At 41.0% G+C, this 26,367-nt stretch overlaps 1 protein-coding gene across 1 annotated transcript; it reads right to left on the bottom strand.

Moving 5' to 3' along the window:
* Positions 1-244: 244 nt before the first annotated feature.
* Positions 245-26,367, bottom strand: LOC108900009 (dnaJ homolog subfamily C member 13). Its single transcript, XM_018700791.2, is given in 56 exon segments — positions 245-1,391; positions 2,328-2,427; positions 2,542-2,685; positions 2,777-2,917; positions 3,127-3,306; positions 3,386-3,559; positions 3,650-3,692; positions 3,814-3,983; positions 4,097-4,209; positions 4,296-4,370; positions 4,483-4,582; positions 4,671-4,762; positions 4,856-5,033; positions 5,122-5,238; positions 5,415-5,528; positions 5,628-6,023; positions 6,128-6,247; positions 6,358-6,432; positions 6,531-6,715; positions 6,831-6,966; positions 7,054-7,132; positions 7,396-7,511; positions 7,626-7,827; positions 7,955-8,109; positions 8,204-8,249; positions 9,077-9,231; positions 9,345-9,429; positions 9,609-9,811; positions 10,164-10,268; positions 10,417-10,518; positions 10,606-10,668; positions 10,737-10,914; positions 11,006-11,109; positions 11,262-11,415; positions 11,498-11,580; positions 12,511-12,528; positions 13,448-13,588; positions 13,719-13,814; positions 14,009-14,084; positions 14,390-14,511; positions 14,601-14,657; positions 14,733-14,888; positions 15,010-15,117; positions 15,235-15,334; positions 16,235-16,404; positions 16,509-16,588; positions 17,517-17,683; positions 17,913-17,950; positions 17,952-18,005; positions 18,266-18,361; positions 18,750-18,956; positions 19,078-19,278; positions 19,392-19,433; positions 19,888-20,037; positions 20,519-20,594; positions 26,287-26,367. Coding segments are annotated over 56 exon segments (6,804 nt in total). The 5' UTR covers positions 26,355-26,367; the 3' UTR covers positions 245-1,293.

Here is a 26,367-nt window from a genome sequence, read left to right as displayed (position 1 = left end):
ACTCTGTGACAGCCATGTTTTAGACTTGCAGGTACATAGTAAATGATGATGATTATGATGTGATAACTTGGCTCAGCATGAATATTCCAAACAAAACTTAATTTACATCACTCAAAAATACATGCGTTAATTTTCTTCTTTGGCAAAGACAGAATAATTTTGAGTCTCTACTTGTTTGGACGATAAACAGTTTAAACTGTTAAAATCTGTTACTTCAGCAACAAAAATGTAAATACAAAAGAACAACACTGTGGATTCCCTTTTATTCTTAAAATTTTATGTACAAGTGCGACTGATTTATTTTTTTTAATGTACATTCAATATAGAAAGTTTATATACGTAATATTACATTGAACATTTCACAAATTGCACTAGTCTTTCACATAGATTCATAATCAAGAGTCAACGTCATTCGTCACATCTTAGCAGAAGCTCATTTCCGGTGGTTATTATTCACTTATAAATATTCTAGTGCTTTTTGCATTCTGGGGGAGAAGGAGAATTACTTTAAAAATGTGAGGCATAAAGAGAAGTCTTCAAAGAGAAAGCAGAATGAAGTATGAAGTAAGAGTTTAGGAATAAGAGGCTGGACATTATGAGAGCAGATCTGTGTCAACCAAACCAGACAAGAGGGCAGCATCAGTGTGAGGGTTCATGTGACATTTTCTTATCAGGAAACAGGGCAGAGAAATCATACACATCCATTTTCTGATTTCATTTTTTAACATTTTTTTCTTTTCCAAGTGAGAATCCATTATATAGAGTAGTAAATGACAAATTAATGTAGGAGGTGGATGGGTCCTCTGCACAGATGAGTCACAAATGAGGCCACCCTCAGGATTTCGGGGTAAATGCAGCCAACTGGGATATGACAAAGAGGAATAAGATCATGGAGAAGAGACAATATTCCTATAATAAGCCTCAGTCCTCCAATGTCTTTCTCATGAAAAAAAAGATCTAGAGTAAAAAATATATCCATACAAAAAGTAAACTCTTTTGTGTTGTTGGAAGAAACAAGAAAAGTAGCTCAGAAACAAAACAAATGTGGTCATCCGTTAAAACAATTTCAAAGTGTTTATGAAGACTTGAGTGCCATTTGTTAAGGGGAGAGGAGAGTGATACTGGAGGAGGTGTCGGAGAGATTTTGGTGACAGTTGATGACGGCCCGTTCTCTTCCTGTCTTCCTCTCTCTCCCCGTCCCCTCGTCTGGGGAACTGGACAGTCCCTCTCTGAGCTGCAGCTGTGAAGCTGCAGGGCAGTCTGGGTGCCTGAGCGTGACTGTGTGTGTGTCCCTCAGCCTTGGTCTCCGATGTCGTTGTCCACGGGGGGTGGGACGCTGGGCATTACTGTGGTGCCAGTTCCTGCTGTAAGGTAACCTGCTACTCCCGGACCTACAGGTGACAGAGAGGCAGATAAGATACAGTGCAGGTGTGACTTATGAGGTTATCTGGAGCACTAATGGTGAGTTACAGTGATGTACTAAACTACAGGACATCAGCTACTGGATGTATGGAGGGATGATCACTACAGTGACTGCAATGTTCCTACCTTGGCCCAATAATTGTGGTTTTAAAGTTTTCTTTTTTTGCCCATTGCTGGCGACATAATGCCACCATTTTTTATTTCTTCAACTTTTGTTTTGAAATTGAAAACAATACTCTTTTATTGCCCTACAGATTCCTTGGCCTTTCCCAAATATCATATCACATGGGACAGTAATCACATTCATGCCTAAAAGTCAAGGCCAAGCCCTAATTTTCAACTTTCAATTGCATTTTTGTTATTTCCTGAAACTGGAGTGTGACAGAGATTTGGTTGATGAAGGTGGTATGACAATGTTCCCAGCGCTGTAAAGATGGAAAGGTGGAAATGGAAAAATTAAGTGGAGGGGGTCAAAGATGGCGGTTAAGAGGCAAGGAATGATCATTAGGAGTGAGGTCAAGTCTACCTGCATCAGAGCAAGAGAGAGGAGGGCTGTGAGGGCCCAACTCAGGAGTCTAGAGCCCACCTCGCAGTGGGCTGCTGGCGGCCAGGAGAGAAGGAGTGGATACCCCTGAGGAGGAAATATGGAGGACAACGAGGAAGGGAAGAGCAGAGCCAGGAAGTTATAGGACGTGGAGAGAAAAAGGGTTGCTGGGTTTAAGCACAAGTGAGGAGTCAGCCACAAGGTGGTTTTTAGAATCAAGCAAAGCGATAAGATTGAACAACAGCTCAGAGAAAGACACATAAAACTTACCTTGGAAGCACTCAGAAAATATGCCAAAGGCTTTGCTTGTTAAGAAACTGTCAGTAGTGTTAAATAGTAGGTGAAGTTCATAGAAATTTACCTGTCAGGTAGCCTGCAGTCTGAGACTCTGAGATGAACAGATCATGTTTCTGGTCTTTGAATGCACTCCACACTGAGGACCTCGCAAGAATTTCATTCACCTGTGAAGCAGTGATCAGCACAGATTTTCAACTGAGATGATTAACCCACACAATGTAACAAAATTAACAACAGTACTGATCATTCAAGGGTTTTGATTGATAATTCTTTCATACCTGTTCACCATACTGCAGACTGCGAGTCATGGACTTGAGAGCCTTTACTATCTGGGCCTTGGTAGCTGAGGGGTTGTCTAATGTCTCCAGGCCAATTCCTTCCAGTAACCTCAGGAGGTACGGAACCAGCTCCACTCTTAGAGCCTGTTCAGTTTGTTGACAACATGCAGTATTAGTTAGGCTGCAAGGCCATCAAACATGGTGTAGGAAAATACAACAATGGTGACATTTTTACCTGAGCTACCAGTTCTGTCTGCTCCTTCTGGAACATGCGATTGAGAGCTTCACAAGCCAATCCAGCCATGTCTGCCCGAACTTTCATCCCAGCCATTAGTGGACCAATAGTTTCCAGAGAAGCCATGGAGCGTACACACAGCTACACACAACAAAACAGCTCTAGTTGATGTATCATGTTGTAAGAAGGTGAAAATGAAACCTGGGATTTTATTTTTTTAAATATCCCTGTAACTGACAGCTTAATACCAGCTTTTAGGAAACTGTGAGAAACTGTCAGAGAAATTAGCTAGAAAATATGTGATCTGTAAAATAAAGTTTTACTGTTATCTATATACTTTTACCCCTCACCTCATTGTCTGATAGCACGTGGATGAGGCGGATGGAGCTCTTGGGTATGGCGTTGTTCTTGTGGTTAAGCGCCGCCAGGATGCGAGGCAGGTGACCCAGAGGAGGGACCTGGTCAGCCAGCCCGCTCTGTGTGCTGAACAGACATACTGCTGCCGTGGTAACCGTCTCCAGGGCCTCACCCTGTAGACCATAGTAAGAGCTGTAAGTAAACAGTAAAAGATAAGGTACTTTGTTTCCATTTCTCAGTGAAACTGCTCACATTGGGGTTGTTCTTCTCCAACAGCTCAGTCAGAGTCTCCAGGAGAGACACCAGGAACTCGCGAGGCTTGCGCAGAACCCAGCCTGGCTGAGCAATGAAGATACGCAAGAAGACTCCACCAACTTCAAGTTCACCCTGTCCTGCTCCATAAGCCACTGTGAAGTCCTCAGGCAACTGTGCACACAAACCAAGAATTTATTGTCACATTAAATCATGCACACAACAAACTACTGTTATAATGCAACAATGCATTTTTGCACTTACTTTCCAGTTCACATCAGGATTATCCTTCTGCTGTTTAAAGTGCCTGACAAAGATTTAAAGTAATTAGTTGTATTATATGAGAAAACTAGAATTCTTATCTATTTCAAACCAACTCAAGTGGCTATCAGCAAAATATTATTATTATTAAATTATTTATATCATACTCAAGCATCATCTCCCGGACAGTGGTGGACACTTTCTCCCTTGAGCTGTCGTTCCAGATGAGTTCAGGGTTTTCGTGTGTTCCCTCGAATATGTGCACTGCTGCCTCTGCGTTGTCTCGCATGGCGTCCATGAACACACCAGGAAGGAAACGCATCAGAGTCAGACGCACCTGGTGGAGAGTAAATGATGAAAATGATCAGGCAGATACGGCTACACAACAGTGCACTCTGATGTATGAATAGTCTGTTTTTTAATTTATTCTTTTTCTCTGTTCGGACTGACCTTTGGCCCAACCAGCTTGTCTGAGGTCATTTTGGAGAAGAGCTCTGCAGTCTGTGTGCGAACCTGGGGGTGTGTGCAGTTACAGAAGAGGTCCAGCAAGTATATCAGGGCACCTGGGTGGCAAACAGAATAACATGATCATCTGAACATTCAAATTTCACTTAAATATGGAGCAGATAAATCGTAAAATTACACTGACCTTTGGCCATCGCCTCTTTGACTATCTTTGTGTTAGAAGTCAGTGCATACAGGGTTTCCAACACCATTTGCCTGCCTAAAGGATGCAAAGAAGTGTTTTAGTCCAAAGACACTAGACTAGATTGAGTATAGAAAAAGAAGAAATACCAATCATAGGACAGGGAGTTGTGTTTTGTGTCTCTTCTTACTGGAGGGGAGCGAGTGCAGCAACAACAGAAGGTTGGACAACACCAGAGACTCAGCAATGTTGCTCACACATTCTTGGTTCGATGTCACTGTATTCACGACCTGCAGAAGAAACCAGTACGATTGAAATGTAGGGACTTTAGGAATCAAAGATGTTAATTTATGAGATCATTATGATGTTTAGCTGTACCTCCAGCACCAACTGCTGCACTCTGCCAGCTCCATGAACCCGCAACAAAGAGAAGAGCAGCTTGAAGTGACCGATGCACTCGGACTCTGAACCTGAAATTATACAAACAGTGTTTAGAAAAGCAACATGTTGCGTACATCGACCTTTTGACTGCATCAAGAACTAGAGGAAATGTTATATCTCACCAGGGTTGTTCTTGATGACATTGCGAAGAGCCTCTAAAGCCATCTCAGCAAAGCGGAGCCTCTCAGCGTGCTGTTGGGACTCCACCTTGTTACTCTGACTCATAGCCAGTAGAGTGTGGAGGTACTGGGCCTGGGATCCTACATAGTCCAGCAGACTGGCTGCAAATGCTTTGGGATACTAAAAACAGAGATGGTAAAACAACATTATAGCTTGGGAAAATCCCATAAGAATGGAGTCACAGATCAAATATGGTTGTTTTACTCACCTCAAGTGGAAAAGATGGCTGCTCATTGTAGACCCGCACAAATATCTCCCCAACTATCAGCTCTTTGCTGTGATCACTGAACACAAACTCTGCACCAAAGCTTTTATCGTTTTCTCCCTGTGAAGAGACCAGAGAGAGGATGCTTAATAACTCTTTTCTCCTTTATTTTTTATCTGTTCTTGTTCACATTTATTCGACATCTAAACTGAAGTTCATTAAACCAATTGTTTCATATTACTTGTTTGGAGATTAAATAAATTAAGTTTGGAAAAAAGGATACAAGTCTTTCCTACCCTCTTGATGTTTCCCTCCTGTTGACCCTCCAGGAACTCCAGCAGCTCGGCTCGTGTTCCGTTGTTCCAGATCAGGTACGGGTTCTCTGAGTTACTATTCAGGAGCTTCAAGACCTAAATGCAGTATAAAAGGATGTAGAACTCAGTCTGTTGTGGCTGTCTATGTAAGTAAATGCTTTGTGACACCCCTTCTCTTTCACACGTTTAACTGACCTCAGCAGGAGATCCTGTTCCCAGCTTCCTTGAGATGTATGGTGTTAACATGGCTGCTAAGCTCTTGCGGATGGTGGGGTTCTCAGGAGGTGTGCCCTCAATTCCATTGGTCTCTGAAACAGGATTATTACCCTCTGGGGTGTGTGGCGTCTGAACATAGCCTCCCAGACGGCTGAGAGCCACCAGGCTGAGCTTGGCCAAGCTGTTTGCAACCTCCTGCTGGTTTGTGTCCTGGCTGGCCTGCACACCGCTCTCCTCCAGAGTGTAATCGTAGTTGAAGAGGTGGACGAGCAGGTGCCAAAGCACACCAGCGTGGTACAGATGGGTCTGTAGGAAGAAATCTATTGCAAAGGAGCTGACACACTGTACTGCCAGTGCTGCAGTCTTTGGGAGACCCTGGGGCAAAGGAGAGAATATGAATCATTGGTGTTGAAAAATACTATACAGAGTAGCTTTTGAAAATGTTTTACCAAAAAAAGAAGACTGTTAAGAATCTTTACCTTTCCATAGAACAAGATATGGCAGAGGTCCCTAATGATATTGGGCAGTTCAATGATCTTTTCCCTGCATTCCTCAAACTGTGCTGCTACACTGTAGCACTTGCAGATGTGCCCGCACACCTGTGGCACATTAAAATGTTAAGAAAGTGTTTAAGAAACCATTTCAAGCAGTACAATACTCATTGGAGAGCAGTGACTACAGGTGAATCAGTGTTTTGTAATTATTTTACCTGCACGGCCATGTCATCAGGCTTGCTGGATGCAGTTAATACGGCAACGCACCGTGAAAGAGCCTCCAACAACACCTGATGAAATAAAAACAACAAGTTTCCCACATCAGACAGCTATAATGTTTCATTTTGGCTGGTTGATACTTCAGTCGTTGATGTGTGTGTATATATACCTCGATTCCATTCTCGCGGCGCAGCTCCTCTGCATTAAGAGCAGAGCAGTTGACTGTGTGGAAGGCCAGTTCAGCAGCAGCCGGGAGGAGAGGGGAGGTTTTAGAGAAGAGCTGCTCATCCTCTGTCTCCATGGTGATTGTTTTGATAAGCATGGGGTAACCGGCGTATTTGTAGGGTTCCAGTTCTGTTCAGTCAGAGAAGTGATTGGAGTATTAGTTAAAAATCTCTAACAACCAACACACATCCAGATGAATAATAGGTAGAAAGAACAGCAGCAGAAATGAAATCTGTCTGCACACCTTGTTTGTGTCGGTTGAACAGGATGCTCTGAGCTTTAAGGATGAGGATGATGTTTTCTGGGTCAGGGCCATCCAGGATTCGGGCAGACTTTGTGCAGAGGAACTCATAGGCTTTGTTGACTTTCTCAAACATGTCCTGAGAAAAAAACAAGTTGAAACCGTATATGAGGATATTTTAAATCCTTAACACACGTACTAGCTCAGTAATGACTGTAATACACACCCTGCCCTCTGGGTTCTTGTCAGGATGGTACTTCTGTGCCAGTCTGAAGTAAGCTTTCCTAATTTTACTCTCCTCGTGCCTGAAGAAAAGTTGCCACATACAAGGGCGCATTTAATGACAGTAACACAATCACACTTAATTATGCACTTACGAGATCTATTTTACAGGTAAAAAATCTAAATTCTATGTTAACTGAATTTGATCAGAATTTTGTTTTATGAAGTCCGTTATTACTTGAAAAATACACATTTCTATGGTTCTACTAACTTATTCAATATTGTAAAATGCTGAAAAAAAGATTAAGAATTTAGGAGAAATAATAACAAATCAAAGGCCACTTACTGCCCCTGTCCTTTGGGGAGGTTGAGGACTTCATAGGCATCATCTACAGACATGGAGGGAGGCTTCTTCTCCACTTCCCTCTTCCAGGCTTCAAGAGTGTCTTTTAGCAGTTTTACCTGTAGGGGTATTGGTGGTGTATCACAATGTCAATGAACCCTTTCTTAGAAATGCAGTGCAGGACATTGAAGAGAAGAACAACTTGGATAAATAAGGAGAAGAAACAGACATACAGCATCTCGAATTGGCCAGTTGGGGAAGCGGGTGGTGTCACACAGATGTCTGAGGTAGTAGATGTTGCAGAAGAGCTCGTTGTCCAGCTGAGGGAAGCTGATCACGGGGATAGGGCAGTACTGGTAGAGGGCCCGTGTGTTGCTCTGCAGCCTGGGGCTGAAGTCAGCTACATGAGCTGCAATCTTCTCAATCATCATGCGCCTGAAACAGAGTTAAAACAGAAACTATAAAAATCCCTCTAAACCAGGCGATGGCTTTCATTGCTACACTTCTAAATATCTCTGTATTAAAGGTAGATTACTTAAACACAATGAAGACTATTGCCTACCTCATCTCGCTGCTCCAAATGGCCTCAGGTGTATCAAATTCCCCAAGGAATATCTCAGAGAAGCGCTCAGCCTCATAGTTCTCCAAATAACACACCATTGCCTCAGGCAGCACCGGTCCTAAAACACTACGCTGCACTATGTCCTGACCCTTAGACTGTGGAGAGGGAAACAGGCCAAGATCATTGTCAAAAGAAGTATAGATTTGTATGATACAGTCTATTTAAGAATCTCAAATAAACCAACTTTACCTCCTCTGATTTGAAGGCTTGCTTCAAGTGAGTGTACTTCAGGAACCTGGAACCACAAGAACTCAGCCGTCATTATCAAAAGCACACACGTTCACAATTACATTCAGGGTTATGCCAAAAATAAGAAAATAGCTGACACTTTGATCCTTCACTGGTGCCATAACAATTTATCAAGAGACAGCTCATAAAGAAAGAGAATAATTTGTTAATTTGTCTTATATTTTATTTGTTTAATCATTAATGGATAAGCAGTATAGATAATGGATGGGCAGATTTTATTTGTTTATCTTATATTTTATTCATCCCCTCTGTGTAACCTTTTCCAGTAGTATGCTAATTTGGAGGTGTGATCCCCAGTTCACGATTGGCTCCAGCTGGGTAGGCGAGAGTCCTCTTTAGGTTCGATGGGCCATTGTCCTTTGTAGTTGTACCACTAACAATTTATAATTGCCTAATAAATAATGTAATACTAGTTTCTGCGAGGTCATTCAGTGATTACATTTATTAATAGCCGGCACCAGAGAGGTGCAATAAGCTGAACTGAACTTCGACAGAACAGTTGGCCCAGGTTATATAGGTTTCAGTCCCCGAATTGCATCAGAGGGATTGGTGGCGCTTGACTGAGAGCATACACAAAATTACAATAAAGTGATAAAAACATGGACCGGGGCTAGCAGTTGTAACAAATTAGGAGTATTACTCCTGTGTAATGCAAAGATATATATAGTAGTATATTTTGTGATATCAATCTCTTGTGGGTTCATAGCCATTAAAAGCTAGTTAAATAATCATCATTAGTCTGGAAATGATTTTGGCATGTTAGGATGTTGGTACAAAATGTTTATGTGTCAGCTGTTTGTCGTGTGTCTTCACCTCGCTACAGGAAGCACGTTGGAGCCTGTGTACATCATAATGAAGAAGAAGACCCCAGTTAAGTAAAGGCGCTGCAGATTGGGGTTGTCCTGCATCACCAGGTACAGAACATTGGCAACCTTTTCCACCAGGATGGGGTCAAAGGTCAACAGCAACTGGAAAATGACAAAGAAAAACAACAGAGGACCATCACATCAATTCAGCAATTCACTAGAGAAGATAAGACAATTTTAAGGACACAAATATCAGATTCAAATTGTGCAATTACCTGGACAATGTGTGGGAGACAAGCATTGTCACTGATCATCCTCTTGATTTTAGGTAAAGGACGGATGATGGCATTGTCTTGGTCCCTGAGTAAAAAGTAAATTAACGGGCATGTTATAATCAGATAATTTGCTGCTCAAAATAAAATTTACAGTACAACAAAGAACAAGAATTATAATATACAACGCATAAATTTGCAAAACAGGCACCATTTTCTGCACAGAAACACACAACCACAACTACAGACATGATGTGTGGTCCCCACCTGCTAGGGTAATAGGAGCACATGGTGATGAGCATGTTAAGGATTAGCGTGGCCAGGTCAGACTCGTTCATCACTGCCTGCCCCGTGGCCAGGAGGCACCATTTTAGCTGGGGAATGGCCTGCAGGGGGCGCCAACCGTCCATCCCCTGAGCCCAGCAGCGTGTCTTTGCCGTCAGGACGCCTGTGCTCCAAAACTCCTGCATCTAGAGAAGGAAAAGTAAAAAACATTATACAAATTTAAGCAGGGATAGTTACTGAGAAATAAAGTTAAAAAAAATCAACATTAATTAAGAAAGAAAACACACAAAAATAAACCTCAAAAATTAAATTAAATTAAAATAACACAGCAATAACTGGGATAACACATTCATTTCTCAAGATGTCTCCTCTAGATAACGTCAAATTGGTCAAACTGGTCAAACTGGAAAAGTGTTTCATTTGTATGAAGTACAAACAATTTTATTTCTGTTTTATTACATTTTGATAAGGTACTGTTAGCAGCACTTTGTTTGAGTTGAGTTTCCTTAGTGTGGGACTTTGAAGATGATCACATACCTCCTCAAAACTGAAAGGTCCTCTTCTTTCTTTGTCTGCGTTACCAAAGTACCACTCTTTCTCACTCTCCCTCTTCATGTCTGGTGCTGCCTCTAGCACGTTGCTCTGTGGAAATGAACAACACCTCTGTTTGACACTCCAGACAGATTAATTAAAAGATACTCAGGCATTTCGTGTCACGCAGGATTGATCAATTCAATGGAACCAATCTTTTCATAAATTATAATTCAAATCTACAGCAGCATGTTGTTACCTGTAGAGGCACAGTAGCTCTGCTGGTGTGCAGATGAGCCAAGGTCAGCAGGTCCACCAAGATACGCACTCCATTTGAGTCCATCACCTCCTTTACATTTTTCTACAGAATAAAAAATTCATTATTACTGAAGATACAGCGAAAGACGCGAGTTAACTGATGCAATGCCAAAGGATTTTATTAGCTTACCTTGTTGAGAATGAGTTTGTTGAGGAAGAGAATGAGTCTGTCTCTTTCCAGTTTGTCCGTACACTGTAACCACAGAGCCATAGTTTAGATTTTAGAATTAATCATTGTACTATGTAAACACTTGCAGTGACAGTTTGACTGTACTCACTCGGTCCTAGCATGCCCACAATGTATTTTGTGTCTGTGAAGGGGCCGATTTCCTCGAAGCACTTGCCGTAGACTATGGCGAGTGCCTGCAGACACAGGCACTTCATCGTGACTTTGGGTGTAAGCAGAAAGCGATGGTAGAGCTCATTGAAGAACTCATATCTAAGTGAAAAAGGAGAAATAACCTAAATCATCTCAGATTCATAATGATAATATTAGTGCAGCTGGTTTTGTTGTTGTATCATAGTCTTACGATCTCTTGATGGCACTCGATTCTTCATTTTCATCTTCCTCAAGCAGCAGGCGCAGATAATAATCCCCAATCTTTATCTCATCTGAAAGGCACTCATATTTCACCTGCAAATAAGAACATGTATGTATTGCATTTGTATTAGTTTTAGAAAAAAACCCTGTCTTTCTTAGAGGGACTCACAGAAGTATCATGATATACTACTCCAGCATAACACTTCAGTGTGAATCACACATACTGATGTTTACAGTACACAAACCTCAAACTCCTGGTGGTTCCAGGAGATGACGGTGGCATTGCCGAGCTCACGGTCCACGCTGAAGGCGCGCATCTCCCCCTCCAGAGCGTCCCGCAGCTCCTCCCTCGTCTTCAAGTTCCAGATGAGGTTGGACCGCGCATGGTCGAGCTGGAATCTTGACAACACAGAAAAACAAGTTAGGACAGTAACTAGACAATGATGTCAGCATAGCTCTGTCATGGGGGGGCATGTTATACCTGTAGTAGAAGAGCTCCCAGTTGGCTTCAATCTTTATTCTCTGCCGTCTTTTCCTCAGGATGACAGGCTTTTGGTTTGGGTTCTGAAAACAAACCAAAGACACAAAACTTTGAGGATCCATGTCAGTGTCTCATCATTCATAGCATATTTCAATATTTGTCCTTTTTCAGCTTATGGCATAGAGAGAGGAGTTAAAATGGCGACAACATGACCAACATTTTACACAGACAAGAACACCAGAAATAAAATGGCATGAGTGTGACAAAAAATGTGACAAAAATGTTTTTGAGAACAGACAAAGTCAGATATTAGAACAAGACAAAAAAATGTGACACCCCAAAACAATGTCAACACTACACCAACACAGAAAATAAGTTAATGAAACAAAAGAACCAAGATGGGATCTTGAAATTGGGTGCGTTTTATGATTCTTGCTGGGCGAGACATGTCTCTGCTCTTTCTGCTTTTAAAATTTAGGAGCACAATTCCCATAAATCTGTTGCTTTTTGTTGAGGATGTTGCTCATTAGGCCCCAGAACTGTTGTGTATAACCTACTGCTTTGCAAGTTTAACTTTTTTCTCATTGCTTACCATAAAGCAATACAGCAAATTTCCTGCATAATCAAAAGATAGATCTTAGATGGTAAGACACTGTTGCAGATGCCAGCACAGGCTGTTTGGCAAAGGCCCTACTTTTTATGGTAATTATACTCATGTCTCAAACTGAATGTGGTCATTATTTATTGACACCAACTACTATGTCTACATGTCCTCTATTGACAGCAGGACAAGAAGAGACATGTTCAAATCTATACTTTTATCATCTATTGTGTAATATTCTTTTCTGCATCTATTTGAAGATGTGGAAATTCCTGGCAGATGATAGCAGGTCATCGCCTGGTTGAATTAAAAAACACACTCAATATGTCACATGAAGATGGAAAAATGTTTTGGTCAAGAGAAAGAATATGGAAAGAAAACAGCATGGATCCCATTGGTCAGTCCTACTTACCAGGTTATTTCTGTCCTGCTGCATTGTTTGACAGCAGAGATACCACACAAGACAAGGGGAGGGTAGGGCAGAGACAACACAGAGAGATTATTGTTCTTCTGATCAAACAGAGAAGAATCGTAACAAAGGATCACAGGTTACTTGACTATCAATACTGAAGATTTACTAGCTGACAATCCACTAGATTTATGTATTTTTTCAAAACTGTTGCTAACACCAAATATACAGGGAGCATGTGGCACAAACATAAAATAATGGATGTAATTAGGGGATATTCTGTGAAAGCAAGCCAATCAAAATACACAGTGGATCAGCTTCAGCCATTTTGAGTGATTCAACACAAAGAGTGTAGAAAAAGAAAAGGGAGCCCAGTGACATTCGTGTGAAAAAGGTTTTGAGTTGAGGTTCGTTTGAAAGTAGATTTGACTTTCTTGAAAAGCCAGAGAGCAGGCAGCAGTGGTCTAACGTTTTACAACACAATTCAGCTGACACACAGTCAACCTCACACGCCCACACAGTCTTCAACACTTTGGTTACATTCACCACAACAATAGACTCACACACAGACAAAATATACCTGTAATGGAAAACTTTGTCATACCTAAATAGAAAATGTCTGTACATGAAAAGCTGCTCATGCTGTTTGAACAGTAAATATGCGTGGCACACAAAAATCAAATGTGATTGCATCTTGACATACACTGTCTCCACAAGGTCAGGCAGCATCAGAGCTGGCACCGCTTACCATGCAAAATAACAGCAGCAACTGAAAAGTGTGTTATTGAGTTTGTTTCTGGATTCTGCAGCACTGTTCAGCATCAGCAGGGGGAGCAACAGTTCAGAGACCCAGAGCAGTAGCAGCAGTAGCAGCAGCAGCAGCTTATCTGAGAGGTAAATCAGCCCTTTTGTCCCCTTGTAAAGGAAAACAAATCCTCACCTCCTTCTGTGCTATGCCCATCTTATCTCTCCAGTGCATCAGCACAAGATCGGCCTTCTCCTTGGCAAACTTTTCCACCTCTTTGGCTGCTTTGCCTGCTAACCGCTGCCACTCAGGCACCTTGTTTCGGTTCAGCTGGTCCTGTAAGGAAAAAAAAACAAAAAAAAAAAACAGAAAGCAACAGATATATTTAAAAGAAGGCAAATTCCTTATGGGGCATTTTGTTCACTCTGCAAAAAAGCACAAAAATGTGGTGTGTTTGTCTGGATACCGTGGCAATTTTCAAGTTGTCACGGATGTGCATCCTGTCCACATCTTTCTCTGGGACTGGGTCGGGACTGTCCAGGTAAGCCAGCAGGCCTGTTGGCTAAAGAGCACAGCGAGAGAGGAGCACATGAGTAAGACTTAAACAGGGTGTGTCAGCTGCCAGAGAAAAAGCATTGGCTCACATCCTGGAGTACTTTGTATCGCCATCATTATACTAATAGCTTCTGCCACAAGTATTGGACAAGCATCAAATATTTGTTTAAAAGTGTTAGGTGAGCTGATTTAGAGGCTTACCAGTATCCTCTTCAGGAGGTTCATGGCAACAGGGTTCTCTGCTGTCCACAGTCCCACCAGGTGACGACTCAGTTGCCTGATAAAGAAACATCTGATGTAAGCACCTGGGCCATTGACTTATTTGTCGGAAAACACACCTTCCTGTTTGTCTACTGTTACAACTTAAGCTTTTCCTGCTGTTACATGCAATTATTGTTTCTCAGGATGAGTAAAACTGTTATTAGAGAGAATCCACTGGCAGCTGGAACCAACAAATCCAAATCACTAAATTATTGTGTGTGTGTGTGTGTGTGTGTGTGTGTGTGTGTGTGTGTGTGTGTGTGTGTGTGTGTGTATATGTGTGTGTGTGTGTGTGTGTGTGTTTATTTATTGAACGTGGACCTGTTGGTGAGCATCCTCTGGTCAGTGCTGATGGTGAACAAAGATGTGTGCAGATGCCTTGGGAGAGCCCCTTCGCTCAAGGCCAGCTCCTGCATCTTAGTGGCTATTTCCTTATCTCCCTCCTAAAACAAAACAGTTTTACTATCATCATAAATTATGAACACTAACAACAGTCCAATTCACATTGTGGAACACCTATGAAAAGGCTTACCTCAATAATGGCCTTCATCACCAGCCCAGCTCCCTTCACTATTGCCATGGAGGGATGCTAAAGATAAGAGTGTTACATTTCAGTACACAAGCATCTAGTGAATTTATATCAACAGAATGTCAAGTCAGCTACCTGGAAGAGTTTGAACAACGTGCGTCCATTGGATGCAACCATCTCCAGCAGCATGTCAAACTGCTGTCCCTCAGTGGTTTCACTGTAGGGGGCGCAGAGGGCAAATGTCAAGAAGTCCAGTAACGAGCTGATGACCAAAGCTCCTGTTCCATGGTCCTGGAAAAAAGCATGAGAATGAGAAATAAAACTGGGGGAAAAAACTTTTTAAAAACATGTCAAGTTCTAAGTTTCCTAATTAGCCTGAGCTTAGGGTGAAACATAAAAAAATGAAATGTACCACATTAGTGATAAATTTTTCAAGGAGGTTTTCCAGGAACTTCTTAGATGACAGCAGAGAGGCCTTGTTCAGCTGCTCCTGCCTCAGGTCATAGTCATCGTGCATTGGCTGGAAGGAAAGATGAAAGAAAAGGATTCAGCTGTACAACAAGAAAGGTGTCAATCAACTGATATATTTCGATGTCTGTTAATTTGATTGATGTCCAGATATTTAGGTAATACTTACACACATAAGGGCACAGAGCATGTCTATAGCAGCATGTGTCACACCGTTGTTATTCCTTTTTAAAGCTTTTACCGTCTTTACTCCCAACTTTTCCCTAAACCTGGAACACACAAACATCCATTCACAAATTTAGTAACACTACTACATGGTCCAGGTACTGAAAAAGGTGAGGAACATAAAAAACAGAGATACTATAGAATATAAAAGATACAAACACTGTTTTATTTAAAGAGGTCTGGGGTTGGATACACAAAGAATTCATTGTTTGAGAAGTGGCTTGTTGTTTCTTTTGCTCATCAGCTGTCACATTTCTTACTGAACTACTGTGGGTAGCACCTATCAAAGAGGGTTTCCTTAAAGCAAAAATAAACAGTTCATGTATTTATAGTGATCTGTGAGAAGGAGACACCAAGCTAGTGCAACAATGAATCTTTCAGGAACACCAATTCTGGCTTATTTGCTTCACAGGAATAAGGTATAAACAGTAAATACAGTTCCTCTCATACATCTCAGTGACCCGGAAAGATTACAAGTTTCTTGAATATACGTGATTTACAGAAATGTAAAGGACAGAATGACCAGAGCAGATACTGGGAGAGAAATGGAGGCATAAAAGTAAAGAGGATGAGATGGCGAGAGTGGAAGGTCAAGACAAATCGAGGCAGACAGCTCGACTGAATAGAGTGAAGTGACATAACCTCCCCTCTGAAGTGCCTGTCTAAAAGGCCTGAGATGAAAGCAGAACAAAGATAAAAGAAGAGAGGGCTGATCGAACTGACAGCTAAGAAAGGACTCTGGAAAAGAACAAGAAGGATAAGAAATACAGACAGACAAAGGGCAGACTGAGATGTATGGATTCATATTTACGTTGCATCTGTGAGTCCAGACCCTTGACCAGACCTTGGAATGACAGAGCATGCCTGTTACCAGCAGCTCAACAAAAGTAGACTTTGAAGAAATAAAGCAAGAAGGTAAAGCAGAGTATTTGCTGCACCCTTACTTAGGCAGCTGAGTGAAAGCCTGGAAGCCAGCCTTGGAGGCCACCAAGCGTCGGATGGCCTGGAAATGGCTCTCTAGCTCAGCATTAAGAGCAGGCAGCTCAGCCTCCTGGGATAACAGAGCCAGGATGGCGTTGTTGATGAGCTTTTCTTTGTTCTCAGAGAAAAGACCCTGAAGAGAAACAGAGAGAGAGTGGTGAAGATGGGGGAAATCTGTGTGAATCCTGCCTGGACAGATGGATAGACATAAATCACGCAAGAGGTGAACACACTCACATCTTGGGTTACTGCATGCAGCACTCCACTGTAGGATATGTTGGCATTGAATCTGAACACTGCATCTGCAAAGTTTCCATCTGAGCAAAGGAAGGAGGGATGGAACAATTTAATAAAAGAATATATAACCTGGAATTCTACAGCCATGATAGTGACTCTGCTCTTAATTTGGAGGAAAGAAAAAAAAATGTTGGGAAAAAAAGGAGGAGAAGTCTGGTCATATAACAAAACTTACTGCCATATGGAAGGAATTTCCAAAATCCTCAAAGATTCATCTGACCATTTTGATGAAAAAATATTCACACTGTTGCACAACAAAAGTAGCACTTCATCTGGTTACCAGAAATAACAAATCTCTTTGCACAGTTGGTTCACTGTGAACCAAAACAAAAACATATATATTGAAGTTCCTTTCCAATATTTTATATTTTCATCAAGAACTTGTTAATATGGTGGGGGTATAGTACAAAAAGAACAGATACATTTCTTTGTAATAGATGGCATATTTTAAATATAGATAATTAGAAGAATCTTTGAGAATTCTGGAAATACATTCAGATCAGGGGTAAGTACTGATTATAAACGTAGGTTTTTCAGAGGTTGCCGGGTAATTCTATTTTTTGAAAAATCTTAGCAAGCTAATGTTAGCATGCCAGCATGATCATAATTAATGTGCTAATATGCTGACTACCATGTTAGTTTAGCATATTAGCATGCTATCATTTGCTTACTAAGATTAAACACACAGTACAGCTAAGGCTGATGGAAATTTTACTAGTATTTGGTCATAAACCAGTATATTGGACAAAATGAATTTCAACCTAATGGTGGCTGGTGGGTTAAAAGTTAAGGGGTCACCAAAGACATTAAAATGTATCCTCCGGGGACCATTAATGTCAAAACTTGATGTCAATCCACAGTCAGATCTACGTCTAAACAATATGAACATATGGTATTAAATCAGCAAATCTTTATGAATTTATCATGAGATGAAAGGCTTTGACTCACTAGGAGGTGCTGCCAGGAATTTGAGATGCAAACTCTCCACCTCCTCATCCACGGGCATGCTCAGTAAGCCCCACCGTTGCCCTCGCTGCGTGGGGGCCATCTTGACGCACACGTCCCTGTTGCCTGATGCACGGACTCCATCAAGTAGGCTGGCTAACAGGGAGTCCCTACAGACACACATAAAAACAGACTTAGCTAAATGCATTACAATGATCAGTGGAGGGGAGCACTGATGGTGTGCACAATAACAGGAGAGAATTAAGGTCATGCCGCAGATGCATGTACACAAGCAAATCATGTAAACAAATGAGTGAGGTCAAAACCACATTTAACAAACCCATAGGGGCTGCACTGTCACCACGTATATAAAGAAAGGTGTATGCGTTATGTCTATACCTTTCTGTGGAGGAGAACTTCCTGATCTGCCCTCTGATGGAATTCCACTGTAAACACCTGAGGGTTGTCTACGTCACAGATGAGAGCAAATACCTGAGGGGGGATGAGACAGAGGACAAGAGTGTGAAAAAGACAGGCGGAGGGGAGAGTTCACGCATATCAGACTCAAGAGCTTTCATCCAAGCTGTTAAGTTTCAGTGATGCAGTTCATACATAATGAAACAAAGACAGGCAATTCAGTTAACATTTATCTTCACAGGAGAACAACTAGACAGAACAAAAAGGTTCTGAGTATTAATGTTGCAGCCTAAAATTTTAATGACTTGATGTCATTTAAGTTTCTGAGTGCTCACTTCTCCAAAGGGTTTGATGGTGACTATGTTGTATGAAGCTGGGTCTCTCTCCACTAGACATGTCTCTGTCAATGCCAGGATGCGCTTAACAGGCTCCTACAAGAAATCAACAGAAAGCACAAAGATCAGTAATAATACCAACAAAACTGATACAATACACTATACAGAGATAATATATAGAAATTAAAAGCAGAAGTAGGCAGTTAGCATTCTGTTGCTAATGAATGTCATTAACATCCAACTCATCAAACTCACTATGATTGAGTCAGATGTGCAGCAAAAAGAGAAGTATCAGTGCTCGATGAAAAGATCAATACCTGTCTTGCAGTAGAAAATCAGGTCTCATATCAAACAAGCAAATCAAATTACTGCACATTTTTCAAGAAGAGCCTTAATAATCTCTGAAGTGACTCCTGTTTTGTCTCTGGACAAAACTGTGACCATCCTGCACTGACAAGAACAAGAAGAAGCAGAGGGTTCTGACCGGGTGGCGAGGGGTGATCTTCTGCACCACAAACTCAGCCAGTGAAGTGATGCTCTCGTCTGAGGAGTACTTCCCCAACCTGTCTGTAACAAAACCCTCATAGGTCAGAGCTTCCTTCCTCAGCCGTAGGGTGATGCCAATGAAGTTCCCAGCATGCTCTATGGCACTGCGGATGATTTCATCCCGGTGCTCTGAGGCAAACAGATGCTGAGAAAAGGAGGCAACGGAACAAGAGAGGGAAAGGAAATCTTAAAGACAGCACATAACAGACGCACTGAACCATAAGCACAGACACAGACACATAGACACAAACTTCATAAATGCATACCAGCCTGCTGAAGCCACCATAAAGGATGCAGAATCCTCCCTGGTAATCAGAAACCTCAACGAAGCCCTCTACATTCCGATAGTCATACGAACACACCACCCGGTTAGTGTGGGGGTCAATCTGGTCGATGCCGCCTGGTGTCACCTCTAAACTCACAGGCTTTCGTGTGTCACTCCAGTGGTGCTTGTAGCAGTTGTAACGCTGTCGGACAGCACAAGTTTTGAGAGATCTTTCATTACATGCCACCACATATACTCAAACTGATAACTTGTATTTTTATTGTCATTTTCATTTTTGTAGATCTTAGTACTTACCCTGCCAGTTATCTTTCCTTCTGAAAACTCTGTTCTGAATCTCTGTGAATAAGAAAAAGGGAAAGATATGACATGATTGTGCCATCTTACACGGGTACTAATTGTTGAGGTGTAACTCTTATAAACATTACATCTTCACTGCAAAATTACAGCTACATTTAATTGGTTCTATGGGGAAATACCGTTCCTTGTTGGTGGTTTTGAAACACCTCAGCATAATGACCTTATTTCTTCACAACAACAAACTAACTAACCGCTGAATCACATCCGTGATGAACACTAACAGGCCTGTGATTTGCAAGCACTGCATTCCCAGACAGTACTTTGTACATTAACTGAATTTGCTGCAAATTTCTTTTTAACAACACAGCAAAATATGCAGCCATGACGCATCAAACACCACCCCTGAGATTCTATGAAATGTGTGCATGTAGTCTGTTTAGTCATTCTGAATGATGGTGGTGAAGTGGTACAAGCTGTGAGTGTTTCTCCTCACCAGTGCTTCTGTGAGCAGCTCTGTCCGGTGCTCTGTTGAGAACTTGAGCGTCTCCGACTTCTTGCCGCTGCCTTTGCGGAATGTGAGGTTGAACTCTGTTCCCTGACCTTTTCCTACTGGACCGATGCCACAGATGTCTCCATAAGGCCACTGACCAACACAGACAACAACACAAGAGATAAATACATTGGTAAAGTTACAAGTTAATTACACATTATACACACACACACACACACACACACACACACACATACATTATAGGGTGTTATAAACCATTTATTTAATGCTTATATACTGCAAATAAGGCTGAATAGGGCAGCTTAAAGTAAAGTGTTACCAATGTAGATTAACAGCATTCAGTGTTGTTATTTTTTTAAATAACCATGCTGCCACTTTCTGTTTAGCCATTTTCCTGAGGGGGTAAGTGAATGAGGTTTCATGTTTAGTGGGTATTGATTAAGACATATTTCATCTTCTAATCAGTGTGTAGACATGCTGTTGCACATTAACTGAAGTGTTGAGAGCTTAGCATATTTAAAGGCTGAGCAAAAGAACAGGACATCCCACAAGCAAAGAAGTAGTTCCTGAATGGCACTGGAGTTCCTCTTCAACAGGCTGTGTACATACTGACCTGATTTGTTACTTCTAGCGTGGTAGGGTTGTAAGTGGTAATGCCATGCGTCCCCACTGAGAAGACTCTTTTGTACCTGGAACACAGAGATAGGGATGAGTCAGAAACACAGCATACCCATCACCAACTGTACATGGAACCATCACCCACAACAACATAGCAAGTGGCATAACATTAGCGATGAATATGGGAAAATGGGTGAAGGTGTGGCAGATTTTTAAATGTGAACAATGCAGAGCCAGTTAGCGCTGAAATCTCTGAACATCACTCGATTAAACCTGTGATCTTGAGATTTTTCAGTGCCAAATATATCTCATCACATGAATAAAACTCTGTTACATCTGACAGATGGCGTAAGACGAGTAGGTTCATTTGCAACCCCCCTTTGGCCCTCTCTGGGGTGATGATGAGTCAAGGACAGGTGACATCACTGGAGGTCACTTATCTGATGATGTCGCCCACTGAGGTGTACATTATGTCAGTTTCCAGACATTTTATGAGCCAATGTCTGAGATGATGCACAAACAGGATGAAAAGATGATAAGAGAAGATTACAAACTGCCACTTTTAAAGCTGCAATGGCTACCCAGTGAGCTGGAGTGAAAGTGAAGCCTTTCTTGCTGGTGCCACTCAATGTAGACGTGTATATTAGCAGATTTGTAATGACTCACTCTCTGACACTGAAACAACGAACACTTATTCCTCTGAACTGTGATGAGACTGGGGCTTTCTCACATAGTAGGAAGGAAGTGAGAAATTATATTTTGCCAATCTTCCTGCTCGTTACATTCCCTGAATTTGTGTGTACGTGTGTGTGTACATGAGTATGCAGGCATGTCCACATGTGGTTGACTGCCATGTGATTTGGAAACGGTTCCATTTGCCATTTTTTACACAGTTCATAACATTCTGCCTGGTCTTTAATTTGACAATAGGTCATCGGAGGGTTATGTTCATCTTTGCACAACATGTTCTGTTAGCACCTCCACTGCACACTTAACATGCTGACTTGGCTCCTTTTTTTCTTGTACATCCTCATTGGGCATGGATAACATTTAAAAGGTTTGGTGATGTTAGCATTTACTCAGCTAGTCCTATCACTAAGCAGAGTAAAAGAAAGTCAAATTCAGAGGTTACTTCCACATAATGCATTTGTGCTTGTGTACGGAGTGCATGATTAACACAAACAGACAGGACATGCAGAAGCCTGAGGCGAGGCCAAAGTGGAATATCAGTCAGTCTCCTTCCTTCCTCATAATTATACAAATGTCATGTCATTTTTTGCCACCTTCCCTGTTAGAAAGCCTGCAGGAGTATTCTCTGTTCTAACAACCTCTCTTCAGACTGAGGTTTCCTCTCCACTGTTATGTCACTAAGTATGAGAACACAACTCTGTCCTGATCTCAGGGTGCTGTCTCTGTATACGTTTTGACCTTGGTGCTAAGTGGCTGACTTAACTTGGGTGTCAGCACAAACCTAGTTAATTATTCATTCACAGTGGGCTGATTTGTTTCCCCAATTCTATATTGGTACACAGACAATATCCACCCCTCCCTGGTGTGTTTGTGAGGCTAATGCAAGATGTTTCATTTTTACTGTCTCTTTCTTCGTGACAACATCAAATGCTTAAGGGCAAAGACAGTCACTACAGTGATCATTTCTAACAAGTGTGCCGAATGTATATGAAGAGGACTGGGTGAGCAACCCATTTCTGGCTCTGTCTTTGCATATAAAAGCATGCATAATAATGTAAAGATGATCATGGATGACATTCCTCTGAGAGATAACCAGAGAGACTGCTAAAAAGAGACTGGTTGTCTTATTGAAGCGTGCCAATTGCAATATGAGAAGCAGTGCACTCTCTAGACAACTTGATAACCAAGTAATACAGTGGTAAGTACAGAGGAGCAGCTGGACCTTTGTCTACAGCCATGAAAGCTAACATAAAGGGATATCTGCATATACAAAGAAGGGATGAGTTATGATTAAAGTGACAGTAAATTAGAATATCATTTACAATATGAGATGAACCCAGGAATTTAAATAACCATGCCAATGTTCTTGCATGCTTTGACTTATCTACAAATCACATAACATCACTGTGGATCATTTTACAACTTGTGCTGCTGTGGTTAAGATTTGCATTCATACAAAGATATAAAAATCACAGTGCAGAGAAGTAAATCATCATCATAGTAAATTCAATTTCTAATAGCTAATCTCTAATATTATTCAGTTTGTTTGACAAGAACAGACATGATGTTCATGTTGATTTACAGACATGCAGAACTGAAATGAATGTAGTAGGAGAACATTCACAAAAATCTAATCACTCTGGTATGCATTGTAAAGCAGTCAGCAGTAATGTAATGAATACATAATTTGTACCAAATTGTTAAAAACATCTGATTTAGTCAGCATTGGTCCTTTTACTCTTCCATAAAATAAATATATGAGGGGGAAAGAGCACACTATAAACACACTTTACAGGCACCGTTTATAAACATACATACAATCTGTGATAAGTAACAGGTTATTCTTCATTCAGTCATACTGTAAGGCATGTCTCTAACACTTTTCCTTACACTTCCAAGGTTTCATAATGTAGCATATTAAGCAACTTCCCGTATTTGAGCAAACCAACTGCCTTTCCTCTTTAAACAAAAGAAGACAGATTTGTATGACTACATACAAATCTAGCCCTAACACTACATAATCCTCTAAACAAGACTCAACAAACACTGGATTTCACAGATGCAGACAATGGTGAAACATTCACGCTGTACAAAGAAGGGAACAACTGAATACAAAAGATAGCTACAGCACAACTCAGAGCTTCCTTATTGTTCAAGGAGCAACATACAGTCATATAAAGATATTCAAAGAAGATTCAAAGGAGACTGTTATTTGCATCGTCATGCTCTGAAAAAGAGTAGAGGAATGTTGCACTTGGCAACACAAAACCAAACAAAAGCAAAACCCTTAAAGGACACAGAAAACTGGAAATTTCCTTCATTAAGAGGACATACACAGACAAATCTAATATACTCTACAAACCAGAGTCACAAGACTTGAATTAAACATGATCATGAGCACAGAGAGAGGAAAAATGCAGCTTTAACACCAAAGCTGGACACACACTATGACATTTTAGGTCTACTGCAAATGTAACTCTTGCAGAAACACTTCTTGGGCAAAAGATCAACACCAAGCGATTTTCACAAATTAGATTATGTCACCATTCAAACTGGGACACGCAGAAACACTTGTTTTAGACATGTAAAAAGGAAACCAGACAGAAAATAGGGGAAACCAAGATGCCACACCACATTGTCCTGGCTTTATAGAAAAAAAATCCCTTTAACTCCCTGCTGAACAGATGACTGATAATCTCTCTGTCCCCTGACAAATCTGCAGATTAGTCCAATTTATTAAAAACTGGACACAAATAATGTTTGAATAAATGTGTCAAATTTACTACTACTTGCATTTTAATGAATATAAGTGGGCCTTTTTTGTAAATATCTGCACTTGAAATAAGAGTAAAATATCCTGCACAGAGGTGATGCTGAATATTGTCTACCATGCTTCACACCTATAATTCACATGTTAAAAGTGCTTTTTATATATGGTAAAAAATAAAATAAAATAAAATTAATAGCATGCTAATCACAGATAAGTTTAATTAAAGCTTGCTTTTGGGAACATGTTCTGTATTCATAGTGAGCAGCTGTGCTCCTGTCATCTGTGGCACAGTAACTGTTTAACTCTGAAATGATGCTGTTGCTTCCTCAGACAGGTTTATCTATCAGGAAAAACACTAATTAAACTATCAGGAAAAACCTGGTACATTTAGCTCTGGCTAACTAGTATGTTAGTGTTCCACTGTGACAGAATTTTTTTTTCTTTTTTTTTTTCTAAGATTAAATTGTCAACTTGGACAATTCGGTTTCATAATTTACTACCTACTGAAGACAAAAGGATCCCACAATATCTGAGGTTGGTGTGAAACAAGCTGAAAGAGGATCTCCTCACAGAACACCTTCTCTTTCTGTTTTATTCTGTCTACTGAAGCTCTGCAGTACTTGAACCCTTTTCATATAGCAGACGTGTAAATGACGCAGATCCACTGACTTGCATTTGACCCACTCATATGAGACTGCTGTCAAAAATTTCAGCATGTCAGCATTTGTATACTTATGTCCTCAACTTCAGTGATAAACCAGAGAATTACATTACACATGCACCAAATACAGTTTCATTTTCATTTTTCTGTGCACACTTGCTCATGTTGTCCTATGCTTTATTGTCTTTCTGCCTCTGTCTCCCTCTCTCTCTCTATCCCCAGAGAATCAGTTAAATTACCTTTGAATGTTAACTTCAATAAATTAAGCTTCAATAACTGACAGGGACGCCTGTCTACCAAAGCCCAACAGTGTCCAACCCTTCTTCAACCCCTGTCAGGAGGAGGGTCACAGAACCAGGTCAGCTGACATATGCTGACTAAATCAGATAAACCACAGATGAGGGTTTACTGCTCCTTTCTGAATGAGGCATCAGTCTCTCCTGTCCATCACACACACATCAACACTCGTCCCTGCTGGACACCTCAGGAAGCATTAGCAGGATGAAGCTCTGATGATGGCTAATGCTCAGCAGCCCTGCTTAAGTTACCTAAGTCAATGGCAGGGCTTAATGGGACAAAGACATTTAGAAAGCAGGTATTGGTAATGTGATCCCACTGCCTCACCGCTCAAACTGGAGCTAATCCATTATATTAACTGTGAGGGCCACCAACTAGAAACATAAAGTCCCATCTAGTTTTAGGACTATATTGACTTCAGACATACATTTACATCACTGTTGCAGTATGTTGGCCTCATTCTACTGTAATATACTGTACCAGTTTACATCTATTTTTATGCTAACATCTCGCATCACATAAAAATAAGGACAATTTGGGAACAGCTCTACTTGACAGTTGCAGAAATGCAACTGTCAAGTTCTGGGCACATTCAGAAAATATTTCAGTTGAGGGAGGAAAATCAGATAAATCTTAAACTCGTCTGTCATTACTCACTATGCAAAAAATGTCAATGTTGTAATCTTTCTGAGGAAGATAATATACATGAAAGACATCATATCAACTTTGGCTGAAATGCTGCTGAATGTGTGTATCTTGTCACAACTAATCAGTGTATTGATATTTTATCAGTACTGTATTGTACTAATGTAAGGATGTTGTCTTATCCATATTTAAGATATAAGTAATACAGAGTGTATAGCAACAGTCTAATCACCTGACTACCACTCATGTAAAAGGTAGCCTGCCACCTACTGAACCTTTTATGGAAATATTAGACAAAGGAGAGGTAATAATATCTGTGCCCTTGGGTGAAGGAGCTTTTCACACGTCATTGTGCTTAAGACTAGTTCTGTGTGGTGTTCACTGTCAATATCTGTTTCTTTGGGTTACATTTTAGGAGACAGTGCAGCTCTACAAACTACACTGGTCACACAGCTGCTGATCAGTGCAAAGCAGACCTTCCATCCTTGTTTGAGATAAGGAAGTCAACACAATGGAAGTACTGAGTCAGGAATTCAAGATTTTCCCCAAACCTCTTTTAAAAGGTGATGAAGAGACAAGTTAAGGTTAATGTTGCCTTGTAAACTGATACAAAGAAGACAGGAAGTACACAATGCTACTAGCCCTGAAATCTATCAGTGAGGCTAAATTAAAAAAAAAAGAAAAAAGTTGTGGGTCTTACTTTCCCCTCCAGGAGTGTTTGGTGGTGTAGAAACAGGCCAGGTCTTTGTTGTCTTTGACGACATTCATCTTTTCACAGGAC

This window comes from Lates calcarifer, linkage group LG24 (assembly GCF_001640805.2).
Source record: "Lates calcarifer isolate ASB-BC8 linkage group LG24, TLL_Latcal_v3, whole genome shotgun sequence".
Classification (NCBI taxonomy): domain Eukaryota; kingdom Metazoa; phylum Chordata; class Actinopteri; family Centropomidae; genus Lates; species Lates calcarifer.
This window is presented reverse-complemented; position numbering and strand designations above follow the sequence as displayed.